We start from the raw sequence: 15,269 nt of genomic DNA on the forward strand, positions 1-15,269 counted from the left end.
TCCCTTGATCCCTTTAGCCTTAGTCACCATTACTGACACTAGCTTTTTAATTCCAGATTTGTTTAATTGAATTTAAATTCCCCAGCTGCCATGGTGGGATTTGAACTCATGTCTCCGGATCATTAGTCCAGGCCTCTGGATTACTAGTCCAGTAACATTACCACTAACTACCGCACCCAATTGGGGGAGGGATGACACCCACCGTTTTTTTAAAATTAATCTTATCTTTTCCTAACCCTTGTCAGTTTATCCGCTAAAGTCTAGAGCCTGTTGTAACTAGTAGCGTTCCCGTTCAGTAAATCCTTTCTGTGTTATCTGCACCAATGCAATCTCTTCATTTACAGGGAAGAGATCGAGGCGTGTTCTGAAAAACTGAAATGTAAGCTTTTTTCCCCCTCTTTTTTGATAGGAGGTGCAAAATTTTACTTTAAACAAAGCGGCCATGGAGGATGGGAAAGGCAAATGCCCCTATGACCCTGTCAAAGGTCACACTGGCCTGATTGTGGGTGAGTAGCTCAGGCCCTTGTGTCCATTTCCTCTCCAAACAGTTGCTTGTGTTTTCAAGGGCAGAAAATGTTTTCATCATTTCTGCTCTGTCGCCCTGTGTCTGTCTGTCCCTCTCTCTCGCCCTGTGTCTGTCTGTCTGTCTGTCGCTTTGTGTCTGTCCGTCCATCTCCGCCGCCCAGTGTCTGTCCTTCCCTCTCCGCCGCCCGGCGTCCGTCCCGCTCCGGCGTCCGTCCCGCTCCGCCGCCCGGCGCCCGTCCCGCTCCGCCGCCCGGCGCCCGTCCCGCTCCGCCGCCCGGCGTCCGTCCCGCTCCGCCGCCCGGCGCCCGTCCCGCTCCGGCGCCCGTCCCGCTCCGCCGCCCGGCGTCCGTCCCGCTCCGCCGCCCGGCGCCCGTCCCGCTCCGCCGCCCGGCGCCCGTCCCGCTCCGCCGCCCGGCGTCCGTCCCGCTCCGCCGCCCGGCGCCCGTCCCACTCCGCCGCCCGGCGCCCGTCCTGCTCCGCCGCCCGCCGCCCGTCCCGCTACGCCGCCCGGCGCCCGTCCCGCTCTGCCGCCCGTCCCGCTCTCTCTCTCTCGTCGTGTGTGTGTGTCTCTCTCTCTCTCTCTCTCTCTCTCCTCTCTCTATCTCTCTCTCTCGTCCTGTGTGTGTGTCTCTCTCTCTCTCTCTCTCTCTCTCGTCCTGTGTGTGTGTCCCTCTCTCTCGTCCTGTGTGTGTGTCTCTCTCTCGTCCTGTGTGTGTCTCTCTCTCTCTCTCTCTCGTCCTGTGTGTGTGTCTCTCTCTCTCTCTCGTCCTGTGTGTGTGTCTCTCTCTCTCTCTCTCTCTCGTCCTGTGTGTGTGTCTCTCATCCTCTGTCTCTCTCTCTCTCTCTCTCTCTCTCTCTGTCGCTCTGTCAAAAAACAAAAGGCTAGCAGAATGTGGAGGCAAATTTGGAGGGTTCCAACAGGGACACCCATTTTGTTTTTTGGTGCTTCCTGGTTCCTGGCCTTATTAAATAAGCCAGCTCCATGCAGACAAAGGTGACGGATTTCAATTCCGAGCCTGGGTGTGGCGGCAGGCTGCCGCTTAAATGAGCTACCAGTGAAATTGGAACTTTGGTGTGATTCTGTGCCAGGCTGTGGGCCTCTTCCGTAAGTTGTGCACCCGTCGATCTGTGATTCCAGCTCGGCCTGTCCCAGACCGCACTGGTGCTGGATTCTCAGTTGGATGGGTTGGCTCGTGAAACCTGAAACTTCCAATGCAAAATAGGAATAATGGTTCTGCTGTGCGCTGTTTGTTTTCGTTTTAAGTTCATTGGAGTATTTTGGTTTCCCTCGTGGATCACTGCAGCACCCTGTGTGGTATTGAGCACTTGTAGGCCTGAGGGCCTATAGTCCACATACGGTCTGTGCTGAGTAAGCTGATTTTGGGGGCGGGCGGTGGCAGTGGGGCGGGGGGAATGGGTGTCCGTTTGGGTCTGTGCAATTGTTCTCGTTGCTCCTGGGTTAGGGAAGCCAGAGAATCAATTGCCCAGGGGCCGTCCTCCCCCCGCCCCTCCCGTGAGCTTTATCCACCGGCTCACGCGAGGCGGTGCGGGAGTGGGCTAAACCGCGACGCCGGTCATGGTCGAATAGCTCTCTCGCCCCTTGCGCTCGCAGCTGGAGGGAAACATAGAAGATAGGAGCAGGAGTAGGCCATTCGGCCCCTCAATGAGACCATGGCTGATCATCCAAATTCAGTACCCGGTCCCTGCCTTCTCCCCATATCCTTTGATCCCTTTAGCCTTAAGAAATATATCTAACTCCTTCTTGAATATATTTAATGAATTGGCCTCTACTGCCTTCTGTGGTAGAGAATTCCACAGGTTCACCACTCTCTGGATGAAGAAATTCCTCCTCATTTCTGTCCTAAATGGCTTACCCCTTATCCTTAGACTGTGACCCCTGGTTCTGGACTCCCCCGCCATCAGGAACATCCTTCCTGCATCTAGTCTGTCTAGTCCTGTTAAAATTTTATATGTTTGGCGTGAGATCGACCGTTGGGGTGATTTGAAAACGCACGTAAATTTTAAGTAAAATGGTTCTGGGCAGGTGTTTGAGGCACGAACCTGCCTACTTTGTTTGACCCACTTGATGCACCCACTGTCACTAAATGAGAGATTCGAGTCCCAGAAGCAAGGGCCGTTGATGTGCAGGGGAGGGAATAGTTGGTACAAGCCCAGCAGACGTGTTTATCTACGCGTTATCCTGTCTGCCGGCTCCGGTTCCAGTTGATTACAACTGTAAACTGATCTGTACAAACAGCTAGCGTACTTTCCAAACACCACGCTCTACCTCCCGACCCCCCCCAACCATTCTCCTGTATAAACCATCCAAACACACACTGCCAGTCAACTCAAATACAACCGTCAGCATATCCCAGGAGAGTTCTCATGTGCCTCGGGGTCATTCGCTGTATTTTAAAAGTGGCCGTCTTTCCTTGTGGATTCAAGTCCCCACTCCAGAGACTTGAGCACATGAAGCTAGGCTGACACTCCAGTGCAGTGCTGAGGGAGTGCCGCACTGTCGGAGGAGCCGTCTTTCCGATGAGACGTTAAACCCCGTCTGCTCTCTCAGGTGGATGTAAAAGATCCCGCAGCACTATTTCGAAGAAGAACAGGGGGAGTTATCCCCGGTGTCCTGCCCAATATTTATCCCTCAACCAACATAACAAAAACAGATGATCTGGTCATTATCACATTGCTGTTTGTGGGAGCTTGCTGTGCGCAAATTGGCTGCCGCATTTCCCACATTACAACAGTGACTACACTTCAGAAGTATTTAATTGGCTGTAAAGCGCTTTGAGACGTTGTGAAAGGCGCTATATAAATGCAAGTCTTTCATTTTTTTTCTTTCTTGCAAGACCCTCGTCCAACAAGCTCCACGTGTGTCTGTTAGAACCTTCCATAACACGCAAGGCAATTCCGGCTAACGTGAGAGCCAGTTTTTCACAAAATAATATTTTGATGGGAAATGCATAACAGGAAGTGGTGATATGATAATTGGAAATGGCTTAATTGCCGAGTGAACTTCACACCGCTGACCTTCCACTGACTTTAAACTCCCTGATCTATTTTAAAAGACTATTTCCCCTCCTCCCTCCTCCCTCCCCTGAAGGTGCTGCCTCTCGCCAGTTCTCCTGTTTACTCCCCAGTACCTCAGCCATTTGTCAGGAAGCAAGTTACTGACGGACACCAGGGTAGGGCAGGGGAATTGGGGACCAGAGGAGATTGTTCTGCTGGAGCGCTGGCACAGGCTTGAGGGGGAAGAATGACCTGCTCCGAACTTTCCACAATTGTGATGTGGGTTGCCGAGACAAGAAATATTGGCACGCCATCCGACTGTGGATAGTGTGCTAGTTCGAGCCAATCCTGCCTTCACCCATCATGAGAAAAAACTTTTTTACGCAACCGAGTGGTTAGGATTTGGAATGCACTGCCTGATAGGGTTTATTTATTTTTTATTTGATTATGGGATGTAGGCATCGCTGGCAAGGCCAGCATTTACTGCCCATCCCTAGTTGCCCTTGAGAAGGTGGTGGTGAGCCGCCTTCTTGAACCGCTGCAGTCCGTGTGGTGAAGGTACTCGCACAGCGCTGTTAGGGAGGATTTTGATCCAGCGACGATGAAGGATCGGCCGATATACTTCCAAGTCAGGATGGTGTGTGACTTGGAGGTGGTGTTGTTCCCATGTGCCTGCTGCCCTTGTCCTTCTAGGCGGTCGAGGTCACTGGTTGGGAGGTGCTGCCGAAGAAGCCTTGGCGAGTTGCTGCAGTGCATCTTGTAGATGGTACACACTGCAGCCACGGTGCGCCGGTGGTGGAGGGAGTGAATGTTTAAGGTGGTGAATGGGGTGCCAATCAAGCGGGCTGCTTTGCCCTGGATGGTGTCGAGCTTCTTGAGTGTTGTTGGAGCTGCACTCATCCAAGCAAGTGGAGAGTATTCCATCACACTCCTGACTTGTGCCTTGTAGATGGTGGAAAGGCTTTGGGGAGTCAGGAGGTGAGACACTTGCCGCAGAATACCCAGCCTCTGACTTGCTCTTGTTGCCACAGTATTTATGTGGCTGGTCCAGTTAAGTTTCTGGGTGGTGGAAACAGATTCAATAGCAGCCTTCAGAAGGGAATTGGATAAATACATGAAGGAGAAAAAATTGCAGGGATTTGGGGAGAGAGCGGGGGAGTGGGACTAACTGGATTGCTCTTCGAAAGAGCCGGAACAGACTCGATGGGCCGAATGGCCTCCTTCTGTGCAGTACTATTCTATGATTCTGTGTGCACACTTTGCAGTGGGTGTCAGCTGATCCCACTTGGCTCTAGTTCCTCGGGATGGGATGGGGGGGGAAAGGAAAAAATAAAGCAGCCGGGATTCCCGGGATCGCTCGCAACCGGCTCCTGTTAAAAAGTGTGTGTGAAGGGAACGAGGCTGGTTAAGTATCTAATAAAACGAAATGTCATGGGAATATGGGACTGTGCCAAGATGTTGCTTACAGAATAGAAAATGGAGTAATCGAGAGAGAGAGACTGAGGGAGGAGGCACACAGGGGTCAATACTTGGCCTTTTGTTCACCTACATAATTGACCTGGATACTGGAACCAATTGTAAGTGTGTTAAATTTGCAGCTGGCTCTAAAATAGGGAGGCAGCAGGAACAGAGGGTGCAGTTAACGGGTTTTTTGCGGAAGGTTTTCGATCAGCGGTGCAGAAAATGGAAAGTAAAATGTAACGCCGCCAAACGTGATGCGTTGGATATTGGGTCAAAATAAAATGAGCCAGAGATGCACAACGAAGGGAATCGAATGGGCAAGGAGGAAACTCCGATGAGGATCGGGGGGCGCGATGTGGGATTCGACGCGTTTGGTGTCGAGAGAATGTGAAGTAAATGGGATGTGGGGACGCATGGAGCACAGGCTTGGCTTGGGAGCCCTGTGCACTCTCCTGTGCTGGCCAGGCATCAAAATGGTCACGCGCGCATTAAGAACCCCTGACCGTAAAAGGATTGGAAGAAAGATTAGGGAAGCTTAAATTGTGCACTATGGAGAGGGCAGGACCTTGGTGAATGGCGAGACCTTTCACTGGCGTGCTGATGAGGTAAATATGAAGATTAGTTCAAGGAGAACTGGGGGCCTGCGCGAGGGTTTAAATCTAATTGAGTTGAAAAATCAACTCAATCTTTCGACAAAGTTGATCAGTCTTTAGAATGATCTACCAGGTGAAATAGCGGGAGGTGCTGGGGGGGGTTTGCACAGTCGGGTGAATTGGAGCGTTGGAGTACCTGAGGAGCGAGCTTCAGCGCACTGGCTGGCAGTTTCTTGGCCGTGAGCTTTTCTTGTCTGTTATGCCCCACGGAGGTGAATAGCCCAGCAGCAGTCCCTGTCTAGGCTGACCCAGGAAGCAGCAGTGCTGCGCCGAGTGTGCGGCGCTTGACGTACCTTTCCAGCGAAGACGTTTTACTCATCAGTTAAAAGTAGGGCTCTGATGGGTTCTGCTCCTGTGCTCTCTTTCCAGACGGCGAATTGTATTCTGCAACTCTCAACAATTTTCTTGGCACAGAACCAGTTATCCTGCGGAATCTGGGGCACCACTACTCAATGAAGACAGAATATCTAGCTTCATGGCTGAATGGTAAGCTCTTTTAACTTCTGTTTATTTTTAACTTGCTCATCAAATGAATGATGTGAGTGCCGGGGGGATGGAATAGTTTCCACTTCAGCCACTCAATGTCATTATCAACTCGGGTACAGCACTGGTTAGATACAGAGTAAAGCTCCCTCTACACTGTCCCATCAAACACTCCCAGGGCAGGTACAGCACGGGGTTAGATACAGAGTAAAGCTCCCTCTACACTGTCCCATCAAACACTCCCAGGGCAGGTACAGCACGGGGTTAGATACAGAGTAAAGCTCCCTCTACACTGTCCCATCAAACACTCCCAGGGCAGATACAACACAGGTTAGATACAGAGTAAAGCTCCCTCTACACTGTCCCATCAAACACACCCAGGGCAGGTACAGCACGGGTTAGATACAGAGTAAAGCTCCCTCTACACTGTCCCATCAAACACTCCCAGGGCAGGTACAGCACGGGTTAGATACAGAGTAAAGCTCCCCCTACACTGTCCCATCAAACACTCCCAGGCAGATATAACACGGGTTAGATACAGAGTAAAGCTCCCTCTACACTGTCCCATCAAACACTCCCAGGGCAGATACAACACAGGTTAGATACAGAGTAAAGCTCCCTCTACACTGTCCCCATCAAACACACCCAGGGCAGGTACAGCACGGGTTGGATACAGAGTAAAGCTCCCTCTACACTGTCCCATCAAACACTCCCAGGGCAGGTACAGCACAGGTTAGATACAGAATAAAGCTCCCTCTACACTGTCCCATCAAACACACCCAGGGCAGGTACAGCACGGGTTAGATACAGAGTAAAGCTCCCTCTACACTGTCCCATCAAACACTCCCAGGGCAGGTGCAGCACGGGTTAGATACAGAGTAAAGCTCCCTCTACACTGTCCCATCAATCACTCCCAGGGCAGGTGCAGCACGGGTTGGATACAGAGTAAAGCTCCCTCTACACTGTCCCATCAAACACTCCCAGGGCAGGTACAGCACGGGTTAGATACAGAGTAAAGCTCCCTCTACACTGTCCCATCAAACACTCCCAGGGCAGGTACAGCACGGGTTAGATACAGAGTAAAGCTCCCTCTACACTGTCCCATCAAACACACCCAGGGCAGGTACAGCACGGGTTAGATACAGAGTAAAGCTCCCTCTACACTGTCCCATCAAACACTCCCAGGGCAGGTACTGCACGGGTTAGATACAGAGTAGAGCTCCCTTGACAGATGCTGATAAACCTGCTGTGTATTTCCAACATTTTCTGTTTTGCTGTTGAATTCAGCTTCCTGACCCTGACAGCAGAATTATAGACTCTTAAGAAAACTGGAAACTGTCCAACATTCCCCCTGCCCCCTTGGGTGGTGCATTGTTCCGGCTCCATTGTCTCATCCTCTCCACTCCCATCTTCCGCATGAGTCCCAGTCTTCTAATGACCCCTGACCAGCGACACCCTGACTTCAGCTCATCCCCTCTCCTGCCTGGTTCCGTCCTGAACCACCCTTCCCCGATAGAAGCAGCAGCAGCTCCCTGTTAATATTTGAACAAAACAAGAACTACCGCAGTATCTCGCTGAAGGATGACCTCATTTTCTCCACCACCCCCCCACCCACCTCATCTGCCCTCCTGCATTAATTAGCAGCTCGCCTTTCCCAGTGGGAACAGCATATCCGAGGAAAAGGCAGCAAAACAAAGCTGTAGCTGAGGGCCCAAGGGCGAACCCCTGTTAATATCATCAGTCAGTGTCCCTTTTCCCCATTGCAGTATATACTTTCTCTATCTGTTTCCTGTCTCCCCGCCCCCTCTCCCCATCTCCCTGTATCGGAGACCCAGGTGCTGCTTTGAATCCTGTCACTTGGGGTTGTGTGCGAGCTGCGGGAGAGGGAGGCCCTTTCCCCCCCTCCGTGGGCAACTTTCAGCCTGCTCTCCTGAACCATTAGCGATTTGATGACATTGCTGAATAACGGGCCTATAAACAGAACTGCAGCCTACTTCGTTGCTTTGCCCTTTCCTGTGAAGCCACTGATTGATTCCTTGCTCGAGGAGGCTTTGCCGGAGCAGGCAGGACTTCGGCCTCCCGCCCCAAACTGGCCATGACTCTCGAGTTCATCAGTGGGCTATTTGACTGCAGTGGGCTTCACAGCTCCGACTGATCCGATCGTTACACAACGCCCCCAGCATGTGCAGTTTCCAGCAGGGGCTACTGGATGGCACGAGGTGGGGGCGGGGGGGGGGGGGGGCGGAGGACGGGGTGGTCATTTGACCAGGATGATTTTTCACAAGCCCGAGGTGCTGAGGCCAATTGTAGCACCCGCCAGCAGCCTGCTTCCAGTCAGCTGGAGTGCGAGTTGTACCGGTAACCCCCGCTGTGTAGGGCGTGGGCCACCTGGTGACTCTTGTGGGTGATCACACCGGCCTCATGTGGCACTGCGCATGGGAACACCACCACCTCCAAGGTTCCCCTCCCAAGTCACACAAACCATTCTGACTTGGAAATATAATCGGCTGTTCCTCCATCGTCGCTGGGTCAAAATCCTGGAGCTCCCTCCCTAACAGCACTGTGGGAGCACCTTCACCACACGGACTGCAGCGGTTCAAGTAGGCGGCTCACCACCACCTTCTCGAGAGCAACTAGGGATGGGCAATAAATGCCGGCCTTGCCAGCGACACCCATATCATATGAATGAATCCATTTATTTAACAAAAGAACAGACGTCCTTGGTTTACCTCTCGGCCTGCGCTTGATCTCAACCTGCTGACGGTTCGGAAGCTGCAGTTGCCCTAGAGCTTGGGGGCGGTGGGGGGGGTGACGGGGGGAACCAGCCAGATCTGCTTCCCATCCAGCAGCACTTGCAGGAAAGTGCGGCTGATGGTGAGGACAGGAACGGGGCGCCGTTGCGATGCCTCCCTGGCCGACTAGACTGCCAGCACTCGCTGCCCTCGGCTTGCACGTGACGGTAGGATCTGGAGAAGCCGAACCTCAGCAAGCATCTGTGACACCAGGTGGAGCAGCTTAAAATGGGGTCAATGTCGTCATCCTGCTCCAGTGGGGGGTCACAGGCTTGCATTTCTATAGCGCCTTTCACAACCACCGGACGTCCCAAAGCACTTTACAGCCAATGAAGTACTTTTGAAGTGTCGTCACTGTTGTAATGTAGGAAACGCAGCAGCTAATTTGCACACAGCAAGCTCCCACAAACAGCAAATGACCAGATTATCTGTTTTATCGATGTTGATTTGAGGGATAAATACTATCCAGGACACCGGGGACAACTCTCCTGCTCCTCCTCGAAATAGTGGCCATCGGATCTTTTACGTCCAACTGAAACAACAGACAGAGCCTCGGTTTAACGTCTCACCTGAAAGACGGCACCTTCGACAGTGCAGCACTCCCTCAGTACCGCACTGGGAGAGCCAGCCTAGATTTTTGTGCTCGAGTCTCTTGGAGTGGGGACTCGAACCCACAACCTTTGTGACTCGGAGGCAAGGGTGCGACCCACTAAGTGGCTCAGTTAGCTTAATAAGGTCCCTCGGTAACAACCCAAAATGGAGGAGGCTCTTGGATTGCATTGATCTGCTCGGACTGCCAGGTGGTGCGATCTCTCAAAAGCAGGCCCCGTGCCCACACAGGGAGCAAATGGAAGAGTATGCTCGGGGAGGCAGAGCAACACTGACCTCCTTACAGAGAGAGAGAGAACATTGGCAGGCGGCTTATAGTTCTTGGCCGGTGTTCATGATAGTGACGGTAATAGGTGACAGCCTGGCTGGCTTCACTGGTTTCTGATGAGGTAACGTGTAACTGTCAGGCACCGAGTTCACCGTCTGGAGCGAGTAAACAGCTCAATGGGCCAAACGGCTAAATCAAATAGTCGAAGCTGTCGTCTGTATGTGAAGGAATTGGCCAGCTGTAGGATTTTCAGTTTTTTTTTTTCCTTTTACACTCAAACTACCTCAGGCTGCCAAAATTTTTTCCCCCATCTGCTCCTGAAAGCACTGACTCTTAACTCGCAACCCGTTGCTAAGCACCAGCACTCCTTTCGATATCGTATCCAAGGGGTGCAGGATGAGAGAGACCTGCGGGTTCACGTACACAAATCCTTGAAGGTGGCAGCTTGAGCTTTATAAACAGAGGCAAGGGGCTGGATTTTATCAATGGAGGTGTGTAGGAGGCGGGACTACAACTTTTGGGGTTGTAGTCCCGCCTCCATCGAGTTGTGACCAACCCACGCGATTTTTCACTTGCTTGACCTTGTTGAGCCGGCCCAACGGGCTCAGCAGGCCAATTAAGGGCCACCCGGCAACAGGTGATGTCACAGATTGACATTTCATCTGTCAAGAGCTTTTGACAGATGAAATATCAGCGTTTGACAGCTCTTTGAAGCTGTCAAACACTGACAATCTGTACTCCAAGTTAATTCCTTCCTCTCGGGCTGATTTAGAGATCTCTCCAGAACAGAAAGCAGAGGCTGCAGCTTTTGACAGCTCGCGGCCATTCTGCTTTCTGTGCCGGTGAGATGAGGGACTCCCGAGACCTGAAGGAAGGAAGCCTGCATTAGTAAGTAAAGGTAAGTAAAACTTATTGAAACACTTTACACACACCAAACACACTTACCTCTGCACTCATGCACCCATCACTCACCTGAACACCGGACATCTCGAACCCTCCAAGCCCTTCAGCCCGACGGCCCGCCTCGCTAACTTGCCGTGGTTTGGAGCTGTCGGGAAGCCCACCTTTTCAGGGATAAAAATAGGGATTAGGCTAAAAACTGCCTGTTGACTACCTGTTAACAGGTAGTTAATTGGCACTAATCCCCTTCCCGCCTCGGGGAGGCGGCTCCCAGCACAGGTCGGGTACCCGCCTCCTTTGAAACGGGCATGGGGGCGGGATGGGTTCGTGCCCCTCGATTTCGCGATTTTTAACCCCCCACACGCCTCCAATCCCGCCTCAACGGCCCAATGAAAATCAAGCCCATAGAGTACAAAAGCAAGGCAGTTATGCTAAACCTTTTTGTAAATCACTGGTTAGGCCTCAGCTGGAGTATTGTGTCCAATTCTGGGCACCGCACTTTAGGAAGGATGTCAAGGCCTTGGAGAGGGTGCGGAGGAGACTTACTAGAATAGTACCGGGGATGAGGGACTACAATTTCATGGAAAGACTAGAGAAGCTGGGATTGTTCTCCTTGGAGCAGAGAAGGTTAAGGGGAGATTTAGTAGAGATGTTTGAAAATTGCGACGGGTTTTGATCGAGTAAATAAGGAGAAACTGTTTCCACTGGCAGGAGGGTCGGTAACCAGAGGACACAGATTTAAGATAATTGGCAAAAGAAGCAGAGAGAAGATGAAGAGAATTATTTTTAAGCAGCGAGTTATGATAGTCTGGTGGAAGCAGATTGAATAATAAGTTTCAAAAGGGAATTGGAGTTGTACTTGAAACATTTGCAGGGCTATGAGAAAAGCGCAAGGAAGTGGCACGAAGGGGGAATGGCCACCTTTTGTATTGTAAGAGTCATTTATAAGCATAGCCAGTGAGTGTCAGCAGGCTATTCAACTGTGGGAGCATCATAGTCAAGCCTGCTCCTAGCCTCCTCTGATGTGCACTTTCCAGCCACTGGGCTTGTGTTCAGGGGCAGAGGCAAAGGCTAATGTTTGTTTTCCTTTTCCTAGTACAGGCCAATTGTAACACCCAACTGCTGCCTCAGCCCACTCGAGACGGGCCGTGGATCGACCTGGAGCCCTTCCTGGCTTGGTTCCCAACCCTGACTCGCGCATTTTCCCCACTGATAAATGTCAAAACACACGTTACACATTGAAGAGGGCATGAACCTTTGTTTTGGCATCACCGCCAAGCCTGGCCTGGTCCTCGACAGCCTCCGTAGATGTGCACCTTCCAGCAAAAGGGGTCACTGGATGCTAATCAGGATCGGGAGACAACCTCTGCAGCCCTGAGGTGCTGCGGCCAATTGGAATTGTCCAGCTGCTGCCCGGCCCAGTGGCAAACTCCGTAAAGATCTCGGATCTGGCCGTTATCTGCTCAGTGCGTTTACTCACTTTGTTGCTGCTGTGAAACTCGGTGCCTTCATCCAAGATGGATTTTCCTGAGCAACACTTCTGTCCAATGTGGACACAACAAGGAAGGACCTATTTCCCCTAGCAGAGAGGTCAATAACATAGAAACAGAGAAGATTGGAGCAGGAGTAGGCCATTCGGCCCCTCGAGCCTGCTCCGCCATTTAATGAGGTCATGGCTGATCATCCAAATTCAGTACCCTGTCCCTGCCTTCTCCCCATATCCCTTGATCCCTTTAGCCTTAAGAAATATATCTAACTCCTTCTTGAATATATTTAATGAATTGGCCTCAACTGCCTTCTGTGGTAGAGAATTCCACAGGTTCACCACTCTCTGGGTGAAGAAATTCCTCCTCATCTCAGTCCTAAATGGCTTACCCCTTATCCTTAGACTGTGACCCCTGGTTCTGGACTCCCCGACCATCGGGAACATCCTTCCTGCATCTAGTCTGTCTAGTCCTGTTAGAATTTTATAAGTTTCAATGAGATCCCCTCTCATTCTTCTAAACTCCAGCGAGTATAAGCCCAATCGACCCAATCTCTCCTCATACGTCATTCCTGTCATCCCAGGTAGCAGTCTGGTGAATCTTCATAACCAGGGGGGCAGAGATTTAACATAATTGGTCGAAGGATGAGAGGGGAGTTGAGAACCATTTTTTCCACCCAGAGGGTGGTGGGGGTCTGGAACTCACTGCCTGAAAGGGTGGTAGAGGCAGAGACCTTCATCGTACTTGAAGTGCTGTAACCTACAGGGCTACGGTCCAAGAACTGGAAAGTGGGATTAGGGTGGATAGCTCTTTTTTTCGGCCAACACGGATACGATGGGCCGAATGGCCTCCTTCCGCGCCGTGAATTTCTATGATTCTAACTCCGAGTGATGCCTCAACCTAAATTAGACACTTTGGGACAAGCCTACCCAAGTTTGACACATCTCCGAGGGGCACTGCTACCCAACTCGCGTACGGTCCAGAGATACCCACATCAGGACGCATCCCTGAAGAACAGATCCGGCCAACATCGGCACCTACCTGCCTGAAGAGCAAGCTTGGACCTCGTGTTAATGTTGCTGAACTGTTGCGGGGCTGTGACCAATGGGCAGTGACATGAATCAGTCATTCATGAAAGAAAGACTTATGAAATAATACTGAGCGGCCTGCGGGTGGCGCTGTCCAGGGAGAGTATAAATACTCGGGCACGGGCCCAGCTTGCGCAGGACATTCTTAACAGGAACTAGTGAAGGACACAACTAGACCTCCATGTTGTAAAACAGTTGATTAAAGCTTTGTTTAATGCTTAGACCAAGTGCCTAGTAGTTTTCTTACGTCAGGCAGTTTGCTGGCTGCACAAGATTGGGGCTTGTAATAGAATTAGGAAAACGTAAGCTGCCAGCAAACCTCTTTTGTTCCTGCAAACACTTGACGCTCGCCAATTTATTCCTCCTCCTTATTCCAGAACCAAACTTTGTTGGCTCAGCGTACATCCAAGAGAGTGCAAACAGCGACACGGGGGACGACGATAAGATCTACTTTTTCTTCAGCGAGAGGGCTGTGGAGTACGACTGCTACAGAGAGCAGGTGGTGGCGAGGGTCGCTCGTGTCTGTAAGGTGAGCTGAGCTTCGACAGCTGTAGCCCCTCCAGCAGTTCAATGCAATGGTGATGGTCTTTGAATCGATGCTCACTGGAGGCGGCTCTTCTGGTGTCCTTGTTGTGTGAGGCACGTGCAGTGCGGGACTGAGCTGAACAAACCAACAGGTCTCCCGACTCATTCCCAGTCCGTGCTATGCTAGTGATTTAAGAGTGGGCACCCTGGCTGCTATTTAAACACCCTCCCTAGTTTAGGGCTGTTGAAACTATTTGGATTCCCCCCTTCTTGCTTTCTTTTCCCCCCTTCTTGCTTTCTTTTCCCCCCTTCTTGCTTTCTTTTCCCCCCTTCTTGCTTTCTTTTCCCCCCTTCTTGCTTTCTTTTCCCCCCTTCTTGCTTTCTTTTCCCCCCTTCTTGCTTTCTTTTCCCCCCTTCTTGCTTTCTTTTCCCCCCTTCTTGCTTTCTTTTCCCCCCTTCTTGCTTTCTTTTCCCCCCTTCTTGCTTTCTTTTCCCCCCTTCTTGCTTTCTTTTCCCCCCTTCTTGCTTTCTTTTCCCCCCTTCTTGCTTTCTTTCCCCCCCTTCTTGCTTTCTTTTCCCCCCTTCTTGCTTTCTTTTCCCCCCTTCTTGCTTTCTTTTCCCCCCTTCTTGCTTTCTTTTCCCCCCTTCTTGCTTTCTTTTCCCCCCTTCTTGCTTTCTTTTCCCCCCTTCTTGCTTTCTTTTCCCCCCTTCTTGCTTTCTTTTCCCCCCTTCTTGCTTTCTTTTCCCCCCTTCTTGCTTTCTTTTCCCCCCTTCTTGCTTTCTTTTCCCCCCTTCTTGCTTTCTTTTCCCCCCTTCTTGCTTTCTTTTCCCCCCTTCTTGCTTTCTTTTCCCCCCTTCTTGCTTTCTTTCCCCCCCCTTCTGGCTTTCTTTTCCCCCCTTCTTGCTTTTCTTTTCCCTCTTCTACCCTATGTAAACTTGGGAAGTCGAGTTTTGGATGACCTCATGTCCTAACTCGCACCAAGTCCCGTTCACCCATCACACCTGTGCTTGCTGACCTACATTGGCTCCCGGTTAAGCAACGCCTTGATTTCAAAATTCTCATCCTTGATTTCAAATCCCTCCATGGCCTCGCCCCCTCCCTATCTCTGTAATCTCCTGCAGCCCCACAACCCCCCCCCCCCCCCCCCCCCGAGATATCTGTGCTCCTCAAATTCTGCCCCCTTGAGCATTTACTTGCTCCACCATTGGTGGCCGTGCCTTCAGCTGCCTAGGCCCTAAGCTCTGGAATTCCCTCCCTAAACCTCTCCGCCTCGCTACCTCTCTTTCCTCCTTTAAGACGTTCCTTAAAACCTATCTCTTTGACCAAGCTTTTGGTCACCTGCCCTCATTTCTTCTTATGTGGCTCAGTGTCAAATTTTTGTCTTCTAACACTCCTGTGAAGTCCCTTGGGACGTTTTATTACGTTAAAAGGGGCTATAGAAATACAAGCTGTTCTTTCTTTCCTT

General features: G+C 51.3%; 1 protein-coding gene across 1 annotated transcript in view; it reads left to right on the plus strand.

Annotated features, from left to right (window-relative positions):
• Positions 1 to 15,269, plus strand: part of sema4c (sema domain, immunoglobulin domain (Ig), transmembrane domain (TM) and short cytoplasmic domain, (semaphorin) 4C) — a 104,593-nt gene that overhangs the window by 63,948 nt on the left and 25,376 nt on the right. Inside the window, 3 exon segments of the mRNA XM_085970792.1 lie at positions 410 to 506; positions 6,024 to 6,140; positions 13,656 to 13,807. Coding sequence (XP_085826918.1) covers positions 410 to 506; positions 6,024 to 6,140; positions 13,656 to 13,807 — 366 coding nt within the window.

Source organism: Somniosus microcephalus, chromosome 30 (genome assembly GCF_052327205.1).
Source record: "Somniosus microcephalus isolate GS21.2 chromosome 30, FLI_Smic_1.0, whole genome shotgun sequence".
Classification (NCBI taxonomy): domain Eukaryota; kingdom Metazoa; phylum Chordata; class Chondrichthyes; order Squaliformes; family Somniosidae; genus Somniosus; species Somniosus microcephalus.